The sequence below is a fragment of the Candoia aspera genome, chromosome 2 (assembly GCF_035149785.1).
Source record: "Candoia aspera isolate rCanAsp1 chromosome 2, rCanAsp1.hap2, whole genome shotgun sequence".
Taxonomy (NCBI): Eukaryota; Metazoa; Chordata; class Lepidosauria; order Squamata; family Boidae; genus Candoia; species Candoia aspera.
The window spans coordinates 64,118,606-64,136,897 of record NC_086154.1 but is presented as its reverse complement, the minus strand read 5'-3'; the positions used below and the strand labels follow the sequence as shown (position 1 = coordinate 64,136,897).

Genomic DNA, 18,292 nt, shown 5'->3' with positions numbered 1-18,292 from the left:
GTGGCTAAAGCAGTGCTTGGATACAATCCAAAAAACGATAGAATGATCTCAATTCGAATTCAGGGCAAGCCATCTAACATCACAGTGATCCAAATATACGCCCCAACCACAGATGCTGAAGAAGCTGAAGTAGAGCAGTTCTAGGAGGATCTGCAGCACCTACTGGACAACACGCCTAAAAGAGATGTTATTTTCATCACAGGAGACTGGAATGCTAAGGTGGGCAGTCAAATGACACCTGGAATTACAGGTAAGCATGACTTGGGAGAACAAAACGAAGCAGGACATAGGCTGATAGAATTTTGCCAAGACAACTCACTCTGCATAACAAACACTCTCTTCCAACAACCTAAGAGATGGCTTTATACATGGACTTCCCCAGATGGACAACACTGAAATCAGACTGACTACATCCTTTGCAGCCAAAGGTGGCGGACATCTATACAGTCGGTAAAAACAAGACCTGGAGCTGACTGTAGTTCCGATCACGAACTTCTTCTTGCACAATTTAGGATCAGACTAAAGAGATTAGGGAAGACCCACAGATCAGCTAGATATGAGCTCACTAATATTCCTAAGGAATATGCAGTGGAGGTGAAGAATAGATTTAAGGGACTGGACTTAGTAGATAGGGTCCCGGAAGAACTATGGACAGAAGTTCGCAACGTTGTTCAGGAGACGGCAACAAAATACATCCCAAAGAAAGAGAAACCCAAGAAGGCAAAATGGCTGTCTGCTGAGACACTAGAAGTAGCCCAAGAAAGAAGGAAAGCAAAAGGCAACAGTGATAGGGGGAGATATGCCCAATTAAATGCAAAATTCCAGAGGTTAGCCAGAAGAGATAAGGAATTATTTTTAAAGAAGCAATGTGCAGAAGTGGAAGAAGACAATAGAATAGGAAGGACAAGAGACCTCTTCCAGAAAATTAGAAACATCAGAGGTAAATTCCAGGCCAAAATGGGTATGATCAAAAACAAAGATGGCAAGGACCTAACAGAAGACGAAGAAGAGATCAAGAAAAGGTGGCAAGAATATACAGAAGACCTGTATAGGAAGGATAACAATATCAGGGATAGCTTTGACGGTGTCGTCAGTGAGCTAGAGCCAGACATCCTGAAGAGAGGTTGAATGGGCCTTAAGAAGCATTGCTAATAACAAGGCAGCAGGAGACGACGGCATCCGAGCTGAACTGTTCAAAATCTTGCAAGATGATGCTGTCAAGGTAATGCATGGTATATGCCAGCAAATTTGGAAAACACAAGAATGGCCATCAGACTGGAAAAAATCAACTTATATCCCCATACCAAAAAAGGGAAACACTAAAGAATGTTCAAACTATCAAACAGTGGCACTCATTTCACATGCCAGTAAGGTAATGCTCAAGATCCTGCAAGGTAGACTCTTCGTGACTTCATGGACAGCCCATGCCAGAGCTTCCTGTCAGTCGTCAACACCCCCAGGGACGAGTTCGTGGAGCGAGAATTGCCAGATGTACAAGCTGGGTTTAGAAAAGGCAGAGGAACTAGGGACCAAATTGCCAATATCCGCTGGATAATGGAAAAAGCCAGGGAGTTTCAGAAAAACATCTATTTCTGTTTTATTGACTATTCTAAAGCCTTTGACTGTGTGGACCATAACAAATTGTGGCAAGTTCTTAGTGGTATGGGGATACCATGTCATCTTGTATGCCTCCTGAAGAATCTGTATAACAACCAAGTAGCAACAGTAAGAACAGACCACGGAACAAGGGACTGGTTTAAGATTGGGAAAGGAGTACGGCAGGGCTGTATACTCTCACCCTACCTATTCAACTTGTACGCAGAAAGCATCATGCAACATGCTGGGCTTGAGAAATCCAAGGCTGGAGTTAAAATCGCTGGAGGAAACATTAACAATCTCAGATATGCAGATGATACCACTTTGATGGCTGAAAGTGAAGAGGAACTGAGGAGCCTTATGATGAAGGTGAAAGAAGAAAGTGCAAAAGCTGGCTTGCAGCTAAACCTCAAAAAAACCAAGATTATGGCAACCAGCTTGATTGATAACTGGCAAATAGAGGGAGAAAATGTAGAAGCAGTGAAAGACTTTGTATTTCTAGGTGCGAAGATTACTGCCGATGCTGACTGCAGTCAGGAAATCAGAAGACGCTTAATCCTGGGGAGAAGAGCAATGACAAATCTCAATAAAATAGTTAAGAGCAGAGACATCACACTGACAAAGGCCCGCATAGTCAAAGCAATGGTGTTCCCCGTAGTAACATATGGCTGCGAGAGCTGGACCATAAGGAAGGCTGAGAGAAGGAAGATCGATGCTTTTGAACTGTGGTGTTGGAGGAAAATTCTGAGAGTGCCTTGGACTGCAAGAAGATCAAACCAGTCCATCCTCCAGGAAATAAAGCCAGACTGCTCACTTGAGGGAATGATATTAAAGGCAAAACTGAAATACTTTGGCCACATAATGAGAAGACAGGACACCCTGGAGAAGATGCTGATGCTAGGGAGAGTGGAGGGCAAAAGGAAGAGGGGCCGACCAAGGGCAAGGTGGATGGATGATATTCTAGAGGTGACGGACTCGTCCCTGGGGGTGTTGACGACTGACAGGAAGCTCTGGCATGGGCTGTCCATGAAGTCACGAAGAGTCGGAAGCGACTAAATGAATAAACAACAAAAAAGTCTTCCTGCTTTAAAAAAGCTGGAGGCGACAGCAGTCTTCCTATGCCCATTTCCCAGAGTATTGTAGACAGTAATTATTTGAGCCGGTTTTGTGTAGTGGTTAAGGCATCAAGTTAGAACCCCGGACTGAGAGTTCTAGTCCTGCCTTGGGCTTGAAGCCAGTTGGGTGACCTTGGGCCAGTCGCTCACTCTCAGCCCTAGGAAGGAGGCAAGGGTAAACCACTTCCAAAAAACCTTGCCAAGAATACTGCAGGGACTAGTCCAGGCAATTGCCAGGAGTCAACAGACTCGAAGGCGCACACACAGAAAATTAAACCTTAACATTTTCCGTACACATTTTGCCATAACACATGCTTCAGTCAGTGAACATTCACTATATCAGCATTCAGAAAAAGCCTATCAATGGGTATTTATTACGAATATCTATTACCATAGTATCAAAGTAATATGCTTTTCAGTACCAGTTCCTTGGACACAAAATCGATACAGCATAGTTGTACTTCTGCCCTCCCACTAACATGTGGCCTGTTATTGTGAAACACTGCTGGACTAGTTAGGCGTCTGGGCCGGGCCAGGAAGGCGCGTCTCGCGTACTTTTACTCAGGAATGCAACGCCGCCTCTGCCCTCCTGCTGGGAACTCCGGCACAAGCGAAACGACCAGGAACGAAAAGGTCAGCAGTGCATGCCGGGAGCAAAAAAGTAAATAAATAAGAGTTTGCGCGTTGCATTCTGGGAACCCAGACCTTGGGAGGGGTTGGCAAGCGCGGGGCACGCCGGGATCGAAGAGGAACCTGCCGCGGGGCACGCCGGGATCAGGGCGGGCAGTGTTCGGGGGGCCCAGAGGAAAGCTGTCGCGGACTCGCTCGGTGTCTCTGGTGGCTGTTGGGCTCGAGGACCGCGGCGGAGGCGGCTTCTGCCCGGTGGGGATGGCAGACGCGACGGCCTCCCCGGTGGGGAAGCGACTCCTGCTATTGCTGGTAGCGGGTCCGGGCGAGGGAGAAGCGGCGGATCTCGAGCCTGGGCCTGCTCTGCCCTCCCGGGCCTGGAGGAGTGGGACCGTGCGGGCCATGAGTGGGGCCGTCCCCCAGGATCTAGCGGTAAGAGTCCTCAGGCGAAGGTGGTGGTGGATGTCCGGCTCGTTCCCTTCGCGCTCTTGTGGTGCCTCTGTGTCGGTCTCGGGAGGAAGGGATGGTGGAGTTGCCTCTCTTTGAAATCCGGAGGAAACGTGTTTTTCGCCTTTGGATGAAATAACCCGGAATCCCTTCCTTATCTGGAAGCGACGGCTTCTGTTGTAAGGTCGTTCTTTGCAACCGATCTCGAATTTCAGGTGCTGCATTTATGGCAGTTCTTGTTTTTCTGTTGTGAAAAATGGCATTCGGATCCGAACCCTGCACAACTCAGAATGTGCAGGGTCCGTTTATTGAGAGACGAAGCGAGCACCGCAGTGTTGCTTAAAGAGTATTCTCAGTAGTTTGGCTGATAGGTCTGCAAATTCCTTTTACAGTGGTACCGTCTAGCTGCAGTGCATTTAAAGTCTGAGCTTTTTTTAAAAGATCACACTATTCTTAGTTGGATCTTTTATCTTAGAGCTCTGTCATTTTTAAGTTGCTTGTCAGTTAAGGATACTTTGCCTTAAACACAGAAGTCCCCAGAATTATGGGAAATTGCATCCGGAATAATGTAGAAGGGATAATCAAAATATTTTGATGGAGTTCTTCATCTGCAAGCCTCACATATGAGACCATAAGGGAGGTAGGACTCTGTATCTGTTTTCCTGGTATGGGATGCATACATAAATTGGCCTCAATTGTTAACTGCAAGACACAGTTTGGATTTCAACATCAAATGTCATATCTAACTCACATAACAGAATACCCTAAAACAACCTGACAGATTGAAGAGGATGTATAGATAACTTGCTCATGTTATTAATACAAGTTGAAAATAGGCATGAACCTAAATTCCAGTCTGCATATTTAACATTATCAATTTTTTTCATAAGCCAGTCAGAGCCTCTCTACTTAGTCGCTTAGTTGCACAGTACGCTAGATATGCAAAGGTGGGATTGAGTTGTTTGTTTTCTTAGTGTATTGTGTGAAACAGTCCATCATGTAAAGCAGAATTTATATATTGTTTATGTATTATTGGAACAAAGTGATGTGAACCCAGCAGTTTAGTTTTGTTTTATGACCTGCCTGATGCTCAGAGACCTCTCTTTCATAGTTAAACTTGCTTCCAGAATTTTAAAACAGAATTGGGCACACCTCAATATGTCCTTGTCTGACCTTATTGGCAGTTTCCTCCTCACCCATTTTTCAAAGGACATTTAGATGCATTGAAAAGAAAACCAAACTTCAGTAGCCCTACCCCACCTCTTTCACCTTTCTTTGAGAAAGAAATATGATTGAGTGGTTGAAAATTAGAACTTGTTTCAAAAGATTTATAAAAACATGTAGATAAATAAATGGAAAATAAGAAAATCACAGAATTGTTGGGGACTTTTAGAGGTCTTTGTGGTATTGAGGCATTGGGTTGGGGGCTTTTGAAGTAGAATAAAGAACTATTATCACAAAGAACCATATAGCAATTATTTTTTCCCACTCTGTATTTTATATTTACTATTACTAATACATGCTGCAGTTACTTTTCTTTTTGGGTATTTATTACAGAATTGGTAGTTGGTGGCAGAGTTCATACATTGTATCAGCCATTGTTTGTTTTGACTGAATATTGGACAATTTGGCTGGATTTGCTCATAACTCTAAGCTGTAACCAAAATATATTTTGGTTTAGCACAGCATATGATCACAGATATAGTCTCTTAATTAATAACTGCGGAATTATCCTACATGATTATTCTTACTGTAAAAGGCTAGCAAAATCAGTTGGATTTCATAGTGGCTGAGACAAAAGGACAGGTACAATTTGGATACTCATGTGGGAACAGCCATTCTGCCAAGGTAATGACAAATCATATTTTTCTGACAGGAGACTAAGCTGCTTATAGACTAGAAATTCATAAGAACAAATAATACAAATGTAGTTGACAGTTTTCATAATGAGTAATAAAAAAGTGGTAGACAGAGTAGTGCCATTTGATTTGACTTTCTACCATGCACATATAATCTGGGGATTTTAAAAAAATCAAATTGATTTAATTATCTAGATCAGGTTTTTTTTTAAAAAAAAAGGATATTGAAGTTATTTCAGAAATAATTGTAGAAAAATGTTTATAATCTAAATGACAGAGGACTAGAATTACAGTGTATAAATTACTAAATATAATAATAAAATATACTGGAATAAATTATACTATATAAATTGAATTGCATAGAAGTGTGCAAGCAGTGTCTTGGGTTGAAGTCCTAAAAATATGAACTGAATATTTTTAATGCCATGTATGTAGATTGAGCAAGTCTGAAATGGACAAACCATATGAGAATTGTATAACATATTTGTTATTATTTATGATCCAAAACTGTGACCAGCTTTGGAAAGTTGGTTTGCCTCTTTTCATTTTTTATGGGTAGCTATGTAATGTTAAATTCCCATGAGGGACACAGTAACTTGAACATTTTCTCAGTATGTATTGATTGTAAAAAATAAAAGCACAGTGTTCAGAAAGCAGCAAACATCCAGAGTACAGCTAGGTAGTATGTTTAAAATGTTTGCTAAAAAGAATACACCTTAGGAAATTGTAAGAAAAGTCCAGTGTATGGATTAAATGGCAGCTAAAAATCAAACTGAGTAATTATTGAAGGAAAACACAGTAAATGGGACTTTTTAATTTAGACAAATGACTATTGAAGAAGATAGGAATGCATGGTTATAAAATCATATGTGATGTGAAGAAAGCAAGAATATTTAATTTAAAAGCTTCTGTCCAACCTTGTGTTAGGGAAATTCGAGTTATAAGAATTCTGTGATGCTCAGGCAGAGGGTTAGAACAAAGTACTCCTTTTTGTTCTAGTGTTGAATCATCTATCAAAAGACAGTATTAAATGAGAAAGCAGTTAATATGTCTCAGTACAGTGGTTCTTTTTACTATCACTTTGGACTTAAAGAGCCAGTTCGTGATAATAACAGTTATGCTTATGGCTCAGTTTCTTCCCACTTTGACTCTATGTTGTGTTATGAATTGAAGAATTTTATTTAGAAAGACTCATGTTTTTAGATATTATGTCTGATAATATAACCTTCTATTTCAGTTCATTATAAATAGCTAAAAATGATTCATTGATTTTTGGTGGGGGTTTTTTAAGTACTAGCACATGGCATTTTAGAGAGAAGAGTTCATGAATTAGCTAACATAATCTTGTGCTGAGATTGTATCAGTTTATAGGAAAAAGCTTAATACTCTGCTAATGAGATTGATAGCTACCCTGTACAATAACTTACTGAAGCTCTATGATTAAAAAGATAGATGGTCACTTAAAATATGTTGGCTTACCTGGAATATGTGGATAGAAATATGATATATTTCCTAATTTAGCTATTTATTAATTCATTAGTATTCACTAGAATTTATCTCAATTATCTTGTTGATCATTTAAAATTCGTAATATTACCATATAGAATATTTAAATGTAGTCTATTCTAGCTCTAAATAAATTAAATTAAATTAAATTAAATTTTAAATAAATAAATAAAAAATCTAACTCCAACTTCTTTTTAGCTAAATGCAAATTCATGTACTATATGTCCCGTTCTTAAGAGGGGTATATATACAAAAACTGCTCTTAGACCTTGGCCTAAAGAAGCTGCAGGTTCTCCAGCAGGTCTCCTAAAGTTGTTCTTGAGTAAGCTATAAACATCAACGCTAAGTATTCTACAGATTCTTTTTGGATTTCCAAACTTACTATATTTTTATACCTAATTCTATTTGCAATTTCATCCCTACTTTTAAGCGATGGGATTTATCGAGTTAGTCCCAGGTTTTATCAGTAAAGCAAGAACTTTAAGGCCATCCACAGAAATTTGTCTTCAAATACTTCATTTTTCTGATTAAAAAAAAGCAGATGTTTTCAGTTGTAGCCTCTAACTCTGAAATGCTGTTTCAGCCTAGTGCTTGCCCTGTTGTCTTTTTTACATCAGACTACGACTTCTGTTCAAGACTTTTAAAATATTTGTATTTGATTCAGAATAAATTGTTTCATATTTTTAAGTTCTATATCCTTGCAGGGGGAGGGATTGTGGATGCGTGTGGATATGTGTCTTTGAGTCAATCATGACTTCTAGTGACTTCATAGGAAAGTCCGTGCAGTTTTCTTGTTTTCCTGGCAATGTTTTCAGAAGTGGCTTGCCAGTGCCTTCTCCTAGGGCTGAGAGATAGTGACTAGCCAGTCTCCCAACTAATTTCCATGCTGAAGGCAGGACTAAAAGTCAGGTTGCCTTATTCCTACTGTAGTTCAGTGCCTTAACCACTAGAACAAACTGGCTCTTTTTATGCACTTAAGTTTTCTAATATTGTATCACTACACAGTATCTAGACAAGTTATTTTATGAGGCATTTGCACAGTGCCTATAAAAAATTATGAAGCACTTAATTTAAAAAGGGGGGGGGGAAATCAGCTCATAATTTAAGACAAGGGTATTTTTCTGGAGACACTGGTTTTCTGCAAATGTCCTGAAGTGGAGAAACAGCAGAATCAATATTTCTTTTTCAGCTTATTTGTAATTGCGCTTTCCTTTTAGGAGCAAGTTGATATTTACTAATGCTTTCTAACTCTTCATATGTTTTGCATTGCAAAGTATGAAAGAAAATCCCATCTGGATCAACTATATACAAATATTTGAGCAGGCCCACCTAGAATTATTGTATAAATCTATATCTAATGTTCATCTTTAAAATCTGAATTTCTTAACTGTTTTACAAGATGGCATGAGAGAGAAATTTCATGCAGATATTTAGAAATATAATAGCAATATTCTTGGTAAATATGGCATTTGAATAATGTTACTGAAACACTGCTCTTGTATAGTCATCTTCAGAAACGTTAGAACACAAACTCTAAGTGCAGACACAATAAATAGATACAATAATCAAACTAAAAACTAAACTTTCAGGCTTTTCTTATGTGGGATATAATACAGTACATAATTACTGAGGATTGGAATGAAATTTAGTAGACATTTTCAGGTCATAATCTTACATTTCAGGGATGAATATCGTTCTAGTCTTGACACAATTTTCAGGTAAGCAATATAATGTAAAAGAATGTTGAAGGATTTAGTTACAGAATTGCAATTCTGCAATTCAAGAACAAATCTCAGCTCAGCTGACAAATCTGTGTGACCATTAAGAATGACAGAGGCATTTTTAATGAAAACAGATAAATCAAAGTTCGCTATGTTTACTGGTCTTAATGTTAGATGTCGGGTACAGTTGGTACAGGTAATTCATGTCAGTCCTAGGTCTTCAGCTGCTTCTGTGGTATTTGTCCTGTTATTTATCAACATCTCAAATTCAGTATGTCCAGGATTAGATTTCTCCTGTCTCAAGGCCTCTGTTCTTTATTTCTAATCCGTTAATGGAGTTAATCAACTACCTCTTAAATGGGAAAAAAAGCAGTAACTTTTTACTTTTTGTCCCCTGTGTTCAGTCTATTGTCAGGTTGAAGCACTTCTCTCTGAACAGTGCTGCAAAGATATTGACACACTTGTCAAGAAAAACATTAGTCTGTGCCCTGGTCTGCTCTCTCCCCAAGATGACTGTAATCTCCTTCTTGGTTAACTGTTGACTCACCTCGATCCCTGCATGTTTCAATTCCTACCCTGGCTTCTTGCCCACTCCTAGATCAAGACCAAATTCTTTGCTCTATCTTTTCATGTTATTGTCTTAAAATACAGGCAATGAACAGGCTTTCCTATGTTAATGTATCATATTTAATGTATCATATTAAGTCAGAGGGTTCCAGGATTTGGCATACTGTATAGCCTTGATCTGTACTGTGGAATGTCTGGAGAAAATACTATAAATGGTTTTGTTACTTGAAAGGGTTGAGTTTGCTTTGTCTTTTCATGAGAGACAACAGTTATTAAAAATGCTTTCTCCTTTGAATCCTCTGCTGAGCATGAAGGTTAGAAGGGAGAGGCAGGATCTTCTCTTGCAGGAAGTTTTGAAGATGGAAACCTGTATGCTACTTCTGGAGCTTTTTGCTGGAAAGGGCCTTTTGTATCATAGAATTGTACCAGGCCATTTAAGTCATTAAGTCTAACCTGTAGGAATCCAAATTCCTACTTGTAGCTCTCTATGCTGACTTGCAAGAAGTATTGAAGGACAGAAGCAATTTTGCCAACTTTTTTCTCCTTCTCCAGAACTTCCTATTAGACAAAGAAGTATTTTAGAGGCCTGGGGTGAGAGGCAATCATAGAAGGCTTAAAATTGAAATGAGAATGTTTTCCACAGTGGGATTTGTTTGGCAAATGCCTGCTGTTTTTTCTACTATCCATAACTACCTCGATATCAGGATAGATTGCCTCTCTTATAATCCTGCTGCACCATAAAGGTTTGAAAGAGAGATGGAACTTGTCACTCTCATAGTGGTTTGGGGGGGGGGGGAACCTCAGGGAGATTCCTTGTTTTCCATGCCAGTGTGAGGTGCCCTCTTCTGAATGTGCTTGCACATGCCAAAGGATGGGGGTTGAACTGGTAAGAACATAAGTAGAGTCTTAGTTGAAAAGCTAAGCTGATATTTCTAGACACTCTTAGGAACACATATTTGGCAGCTTGGCATAGAGTAAATGTCTGCATTTGTATCTGAATGAACACATTTTGGAATCTTTTGCAGATATTTGTGGAATTTGATCGGTGCAATTGGAAGCAGCATGCTTGGGTAAAAGTTCATGCAGAAGAAGTTATAGTTTTGATGCTGGAAGGTTCCCTTGTTTGGGTTCCTCGAAATGAACCAGTTTTGCTCCAAGGAACCAGGATATCAGTTGAACATTGGCCTGCACTGGTGAGTATCTTCACTGTTTATTATACTTAATTGGAAGCAACTTATCAAATTTTATTCTATAATTAGGAGACCTAAAAGTTAGTTGTCTTTTAGGTTAATTTTTTGGCTAGAAATATGGATCTAAGCTATAGTGGAAAAAACACCCTAATCCTGAAAAAAATTAAACCACGGTGGAAGATTTTTACCTTATTATGGAGTTATTTGAAATGTATTTGTATCATTCTGTATTGACCATAAGTAAAAAAAATCATATTATTTGTTGGATGAGAACTTGGCCACCTTCATTTTTACAGAAAATTGTATAGTTACTTTTAGCAGATGATTGAGAAAGAGGTTTTTTTTATCAACCTTTCTCAAACAAAATTTTAATTATTCTGATCATGTTAAAAGTAGATTAATTTGTTTGAAACTAGAGAACATCTTCAGATAATTGTTCAGTCTTCTTTTTGTGTATTTCAACTTTTGTTCTGTTCTTATTCACAGACATTTACTCCTTTAGTAGATAAGCTGGGTTTAGGTTCTGTGGTTCCAGTAGAGTCTCTTGTAGACCGAGACTTGAGATTCCTGTCTGATGCTAATGGATTACAACTTTTTCAGGTAAATTAGAAATGGTCTGGAATTGTATACATTTTAATTGTCATGATTTCAATATGAGGGCAATATGAGCTTGATATTTGATTGTGCTTTGTCTTCAGTTTTCTTCCACCACACGATCTTTTTTGGGAATAAAGAAAGGGAATGCAGTAAGTAGGCAAAGTACTGCTAGGATCTATCATGCTGCATGATAAGCAACTTTTGAACTAGAGATACCATCAGAACTAGTTTGCAGTGGAATGGAGATCTGTGAAGGAAAAATTATTTCCTTCCAAAAGTAACTGTAGAATTTCACCATTGAGTCTAATTTTTTTTAATATAAAGCACTTTAGTGCTATTGCAGTCAGTTAAGAAATAATGCAATTGTAGAGGAGTTCAGAGATGGCCTTAATGAAAATATTAAGCAACTGTTAGTAAAATATGAGCTTAGCCCAGAAAAACATGAGAAAGAAACTCTAGATTGCCCTGCCGTAACAAGGAGGGAGGGAAGGAAAAAAGCTGAGAAAGGCTGTCAAGGTTCTATTATTATAGTTTATATCAATAGCATTCAGGTAATTCTTATGGTATCTGTTTCCTGACTTGGTCTACCATGAAAGGCTGCTAAGCTTTATTCTGTAATGCTTCCTAGTATATGTTAAGTAATGGATATATGAGGCTGCTTTAACATTCTGTTGTGCTGGAAAAGCTTATGCAACATTGCATTTTGGCAGGTTGGTCTTCACTGAAGTTAAACTTCTTTAGTTTAAAAGCTTAAATCTGAATAAATCTTGGTACCTCAGTCAGAATGCTTTGAGGAAATGCAAGAGTTAAGGTAGCTCTAAGAATGTGTCAGAGGATGCAGAGTATGGCTAATCCCACAGTTCGGGGTTTGAAGGCATTTGATGAGTTGGAATGCCAGACAACTTGCCAGCTGATAGATGGTGATGGTGTTAGAACATAACCCATGGAATGTGCTGGAAGAACCGCTGAGGCCTTTGCCAGCCTGCTTACTGGAGAACAAGCATGGTGTCAGCACTAGATCATTTGAGCATTCACACAATGACAGTCAGGAGCCGGGGATCCTTTAACTGTTTAATGAAGTGAAATGACTAGGACAGAGGTAAAGCTGCGAATGGAGAACTCCTGCTAAAACATACATTTAAAACTACATTCCCTTGTTTGCCTCCCTTTCCCACGAAAGTATGTCACCCCCCTTCCCATCCAGGTGTTGCTGGTGTGTATCTACCGACTGGCCTTGATGTGAACCATCATAAATCTGTAGCCATAATAATGCAATTCACACTCCAACCTAACACCCCCCCCATCTGGCGACAGAAAGTCTAACCCATTGATAAGGAAGTGATGGAAGATGCACCGATAAGGGGTTCTGTGAACCCTTTGATCAGAGGAATTTGACACATGGCACCATAGCCTGAGCAATAGCTCTCGCCTGGACCTAGGGACTTTTCCTGGGCTGCGGACTGCTGGCTAGCTCATAGTGTCAGAGCTTGGATGGCCTTAGTCTGATGGTCACCATTTTGGCTGTTTCTCTGTCTGTCTTGTGGAAGCTTGAGCCTACCAGCAGTGGAAGCAGTTGGGACTTCCAAGGAAGGTGCAGGTTGTAGGAGGTCTGGGTTCATGGCTCCTGGCCTAGGATTGGCTTTAAATTGTGAGCTCTTCAGCCAGACTTTGCTGCAGGAACTTTTTGTGTCATCTGGACAACTTAGGAGGCTGGTTTGGAGGAATATTTTCTGGTGACCTAGTCCTTTAAATATTGGCTGGAAGGAGAATGTCAGCTGAGACAGTTTGGTTGCTGGATTACACAGTACCTATCCCCTAGGAGCTGCTCCCTGCAACAGAGTTTGAAGATTTTGCCAGGTTTGGACCATGTGTGTAATCACACCTTGGCTATTCCCTGGTTGAGATCCAGAGTTAGGCTTCAGGTTTCCTGATTTTGTGAGGGCCCTCTTATCTCTCATGACAGCAAGACAGGGAGTTGGATGGGCAGGAGGGCAGGTATGTAGTTCGATAAATGGGGTTTCGGAGGGGCTGATTTAGCCCGAAGTCATCTAGTTGAGCATGACCTATGCTAGATGGCTGGGGAATTTGAGAGGGGAAGGAGGCACTGGCTAATATGGGGACAGGGTTTATGGAGGAAAGAGATTTCCAATGTGATGGGCAAGTAGATATATGATGGAAGGCTAAGAGCAGGCCATGTTCAGGGAAGGTAGATTAAATACATACAACCTATCACTCCTTCCAGCACTCACTTTTAATACCAGGAACCAGGACTCCAAATCCTTGGAGCCTAGGGGCTTTGGCTACTGCAATTAAATTCCAGGTCTGTCTGTAAAAAAAAAAAATCTTCATCCACAATCTAATCATGGATGAGTGGGCAGACTTAGCTTATATCATTGAAGCCTGGATGGGGAAGTAAGGGGTGTTCCTGTCTCAGAAATCTGCTCTCCCAGGTTTCAGTTTTAACATTTATCCTAGCCCCTGGGTAGCAGAAGAGGGTAGCTCTTGTCATCCACAAAGCTCTGCTGGCATCAAGAGGCACTACTGTGCAGATAACCAACCAAACAAACCTTGCTTGTGCAGTTGGGCCTAAGGGGCCAGATGGGTTTGCAGATATGTACTGTTCCACTTGTTATACAGCACCATCTGTTCCAGGAATGCTCAACATGGTTGCAGGGGTGGCAGTGGAGTTCCCCTGGTTAGTAATAGTGGGGAACTTCAACCTGCCTTCCCTTGATGGGTGGTTGGGAGCAGCCCAGGAATTCATAGTCACCATGACAATTACGAACCAAGTTATCGACACACATGAGAGGTCATAAACAAGATCTAGTTTTTGTTTTGGAGTAGAGGCAACATCTGAAGGGGGGGGCATTGAACTCCACCCCTTGTCGTGGATCACACTCATGATTGTTACACAGTTTATGGTGCAACCCCCTCCACAGTGGGGAAGGAACCTGTTAAATTGGTCCTCCCCAGGTGCTGATGGATTCGATGGATTTTCAGAGAGTTTTTGGGAAGCTTCCTAGAGATCTGGTGGCCAGTCTGGCTTAGATTCTGGTCACTCACTGGAATAAAGGGACATTTGGAGTGCTGAATTGGATTGCTATGCAGTGGCTTCTCCCTGCTCGCAGATCCAACTGCAGCTCTCTGGGGTACTAAAGAATTCGTGGAGATGAAGCAGCGGAAGGGACACCTAGAGCGTTGCTGGAAGAAGACCCATCTTGAGCCTGACTAGATACTGTTATAAACTTATATTAGAGCCTACACAGTGGTGACTGGAGCGGCAAAAAGATTTTTTGCTGCCCTTATTGCCTATGCTGAATGCTGCTCAGTGGCCCTTTTTAAAACAACCCATTCTCTTTTAGGAAAGGAAGTTTGCCAAGAGTATCTGAAGGGCCACTGTGAAGAATTTTCACATATTTGGCAGACAAAACCACTCAAATTCAAGAGGAGCTGGATTCCTGCTGGACAGTGCCAATAGAGATGACTGGGGCCTTGTCTTGTGAAGTGATCTGGGATCATTTTGAGTCTGTGAGTCCTGAGGAAGCAGATAGGGCCCTCTGCAGTATCAGTTCCACTACTTCCAGTTAGATCTCTGCCGAAGACCTCCCATAAGGTGGCAGGGGTTGGATTTGAGCAGTTATCAATGCTTCATTTGAGTGAGGGAATATTTCCGTCACCCTTGAAGGAGGCTGTGGTATACTCGCTGCTCAAGCCATAGGTCAATCTGACTTGGACAACTTTATACCTGTCTCCAACCTTTCTTTTTCTAAGAAACATTGTGGAGAAAGTGGTGGCCCTGCAATTGCAGAGAGTCCTAGAGGAGGCAGATTATTTAGATTCTTGGCAGTCAGGTTTCAGGCTGGTATACAGCTTGGAAACTGCATTTGTCATGCTTATGGATGACCTTTGGAGAGACCCATATTAGGGGAAGGCCTCCTTGATCTCTTAGCAGCATTTGATACCATTGACAAAGATACCCTTCTGGACTATTTCCAGAGAGATTGGAATGGAGGGCACTGTCTTGTAGTGGTTCTCCTCCTTCCCAAAAGGGCATTTCCAGTCAGTGGTAGTGGGAGAGGAGAGATCTGTCCGGAGACTTCTACTTTGTGGAGTTCCTCAGGCTTCTCTCCTCTATTTACTCCTTAACATCTACATGAAGCCACTGGGAGAGGTCTTCTACCAGCACAGGATTTGGTATCATCGGTATGCTGATGATGCCCACTTAGACATTTCACTCCTGGACCAAACAGCTTATATGGTAGAAACACTGACTCAGCATCTGGGGGCTTCAGAATCTGGATGGGGAAGAAGAGACTGCAACTGAATCCCTGCAAGATGGAGTGGCTTTAGACCTACCAATTTCAGTGAAGTTCCATTGTTGACTCTGAACAGACTTGTACTCCTCTACTCAGAGGTGTCCATAATTTGGGAGTTCTTCTAAATTCACAGCTTCTGCTGGAAGAACTTTTGCACAGCTATCTTATACATCGATACCAAGCATTTCCAGACAGGGAGTCCCAGCTTACAATCACTCATGCTCTAGTCACCTCCCGTTTCGACTACTGTCACACATTCTATATAGGGCTGTTGTTGAAGAGCATTTGGAAGCTACAGCTGTTACAGAATTTGGTGGCATAGGCAGTAATGGGTGTGCTCAGATATTTTTGGTGACTCCACTGCTTTGGGAGTTGCACTGGTTGCCATTTGGCTTCTGGGTGTGATTCAAGGTGCTGGTTGTCATCTTTAAAGCCCTATGTGGCTCTGGACCTGGTTAACATTGGAACCACTTTCTCCTGTATTCATTTGCCCATCCAGCGAGATCAAATAAGGCCAACTTCCTCTAAGTCCCATTCTTATGGAACTATCACCTGACAAGGTCCTCAGAAACAGGCATTTTCAGTAGCCTCCCCCATTCTGTGGAACCCTCTTCCCAGTAGAGATCCAATAAGCTTCCTCTTGAGCTTCAGGAAAATGTTTCCCTGGCACAGGAGGATAGTGTGCTATAACTGAAGGCGGGGTTTGTGACATTGTGTTTGTCAGTTTTTAATCTTTTTTTATTTTGTCATTTTTTTAATGTGTTCTTGAGATTTTGGATTGTTGTTTTATGGTGACATTATTACCCAGCCTGGGCCTTTTTGGGAATGGGTGGCATACAAGCAAGTAAAACAAGAATCTGCATGCAAGGCTTTCATACTACAATTTAGGGTATGTGCTGTGGAAAAAGCTTTAACACATATTGTTATTCCTAATTAAAATAGTATAAATGTCAAACATAAATGCATCAGAGTACCGGTTTTATTCCTCTAAGGTTGTGTTTGGCAAAAATATGTATCAAATATTACAATATGCACGAGAGAAGGAGCAGAACCGTATTATACCAAAGTGACTTTTAACCTTAGAAGCAGTTCTGAATGATTCTTGTCGCTATCTGTGAACAGTAGAATAAAAGGATAAAATTTTGGCAGTATCATTAATGCTTTTGTCTACTTCCTGTCTATTTTTTTCATATTAAAAACATATCTTGGCAGATGGCAACAGAAAGTCAGAACCAAGTTCTTCAACAGCAGCCTGTATTAAGAGAAGCTGTCAATGCACTGATTGGTGATCAGAAACTTCAGGAGATCTTTAGTAGGGGTAAGATCAACAGGCATAATTTTTAAAAAATGCATGTTTCATTTTGATAGCAATTAGATTATGCTCATAACTGCTGCTTAAAACCTCATTTTTAATTTGGAATCTGTTTCTTATATTTCAAGCTTCTCAGGCTGAAAAACCAAAAATTAATAAAGTATCTCTTTGAATTACTTGAAGCAGCTTTCTGCTGTTCAGGAAATAGTTTCCAACATTCACACCCCTAGATGTAAAGGCCTGATATCTGCAGTGGATTAGATGAGGTTGGTCCTGGACAATATAGGCAATATATCAATATATCAATATATAGGCTCACCTTCTTTTGGTCTCAGACCTTTACTTCCCCTTCATGTTAAATATATTCCTAGTTTTTAATTTCAAACCTGTGTGTTGAAGTGCTAAATATGGCCAGAAGCTAATGTTATGAAGCACCTGCATCCATTCTATTAAGCTTCAGGAACATGTGCTTTTTAGATTACTATAATTAACTTTATTCAGAGCTTCCTTTGAAAAATGTTGGAAAGCTTCAGCTGGTTCCAAATACTGATACTGAGATTGTTGATTAGGGCGTAGTTCAGAATACTGGTCATGATCTTTGAAAGTCCTAAATACCTTGGTACTAAGTTATCTAAAGAATCACTATTTCCATTGTAAATCTGTCCTTAACACACAATCTTCTTTGTAGCCAGGCAGTATTAAAGAATACTTCAAATGTATTTTCAAATATTCTCGGGCACTCATATTTTCTTCCTCAAAGTCTGACCTCCTCTCTGGACTTATACTGGCATGGTAGACCTGAGCTATATTGAACTGTTTTTTGATGCCAGACTGTGTGATTTTAGTTTTCTTGACGTATTTTATTTTAATAAGTCTTTCTACTCATTTTATGCATTGAATAGAGGAGGGGGAATTGTTGGGTTTTTGTTTGTTTGTTTGTTTTTTTGCTGTACCTGAGAGGTGGGATATATAGTAAATCAAGGATCGTCAGCCTGGCATTGCTATAGTTGAGCCAGCATGACTAAGAGTGTGAAAAATTAATGTGGGTTGTAGTTGAAAACTCTGGAGAACAACAGGTTGCATGACCCTGCATAAAGGCAGTTTGCAATTCCATTGCAGGTTTTTCACCAGTTATTGCTAATTTGATAATGTAAAAACTGATTTGCATATGTGAAAAAAGTAAAGAAATATTTAGAAGTTACTGTTAGCAAATTAAAATATTTTAAAGTAAGTTTTAGAAACTGATGCATTACCCTATACATTTGTGGTAACTACTTCTCAAAATAATATCTTTTGAACTATTTTACTTTATATCTCACAAATATTTACTTTAAACTTTGTTTGTATTTTGCATATTAAGAAATCAGGGCATTTCATTTCATTTCACTTTCATTCAGGGCATTTCTTCTGTTAAATTCTTTGAGAGGCTTTTCATTTCT

At 40.1% G+C, this 18,292-nt stretch overlaps 1 protein-coding gene across 2 annotated transcripts in view; it reads left to right on the top strand.

The window, feature by feature from the left end:
- Window positions 1-3,475: 3,475 nt before the first annotated feature.
- The window catches only part of KDM3B (lysine demethylase 3B), a 52,744-nt gene continuing 37,927 nt past the window's right edge, over window positions 3,476-18,292 (top strand). For both annotated transcript variants that reach the window (XM_063292037.1, XM_063292035.1), the window contains exons 1-4: window positions 3,476-3,770; window positions 10,464-10,631; window positions 11,115-11,228; window positions 16,754-16,859. In XM_063292037.1, the coding sequence (XP_063148107.1) occupies window positions 3,600-3,770; window positions 10,464-10,631; window positions 11,115-11,228; window positions 16,754-16,859 (559 nt within the window). In that variant the 5' untranslated portion in view covers window positions 3,476-3,599. The remainder of the gene's footprint in view (window positions 3,771-10,463; window positions 10,632-11,114; window positions 11,229-16,753; window positions 16,860-18,292) is intronic.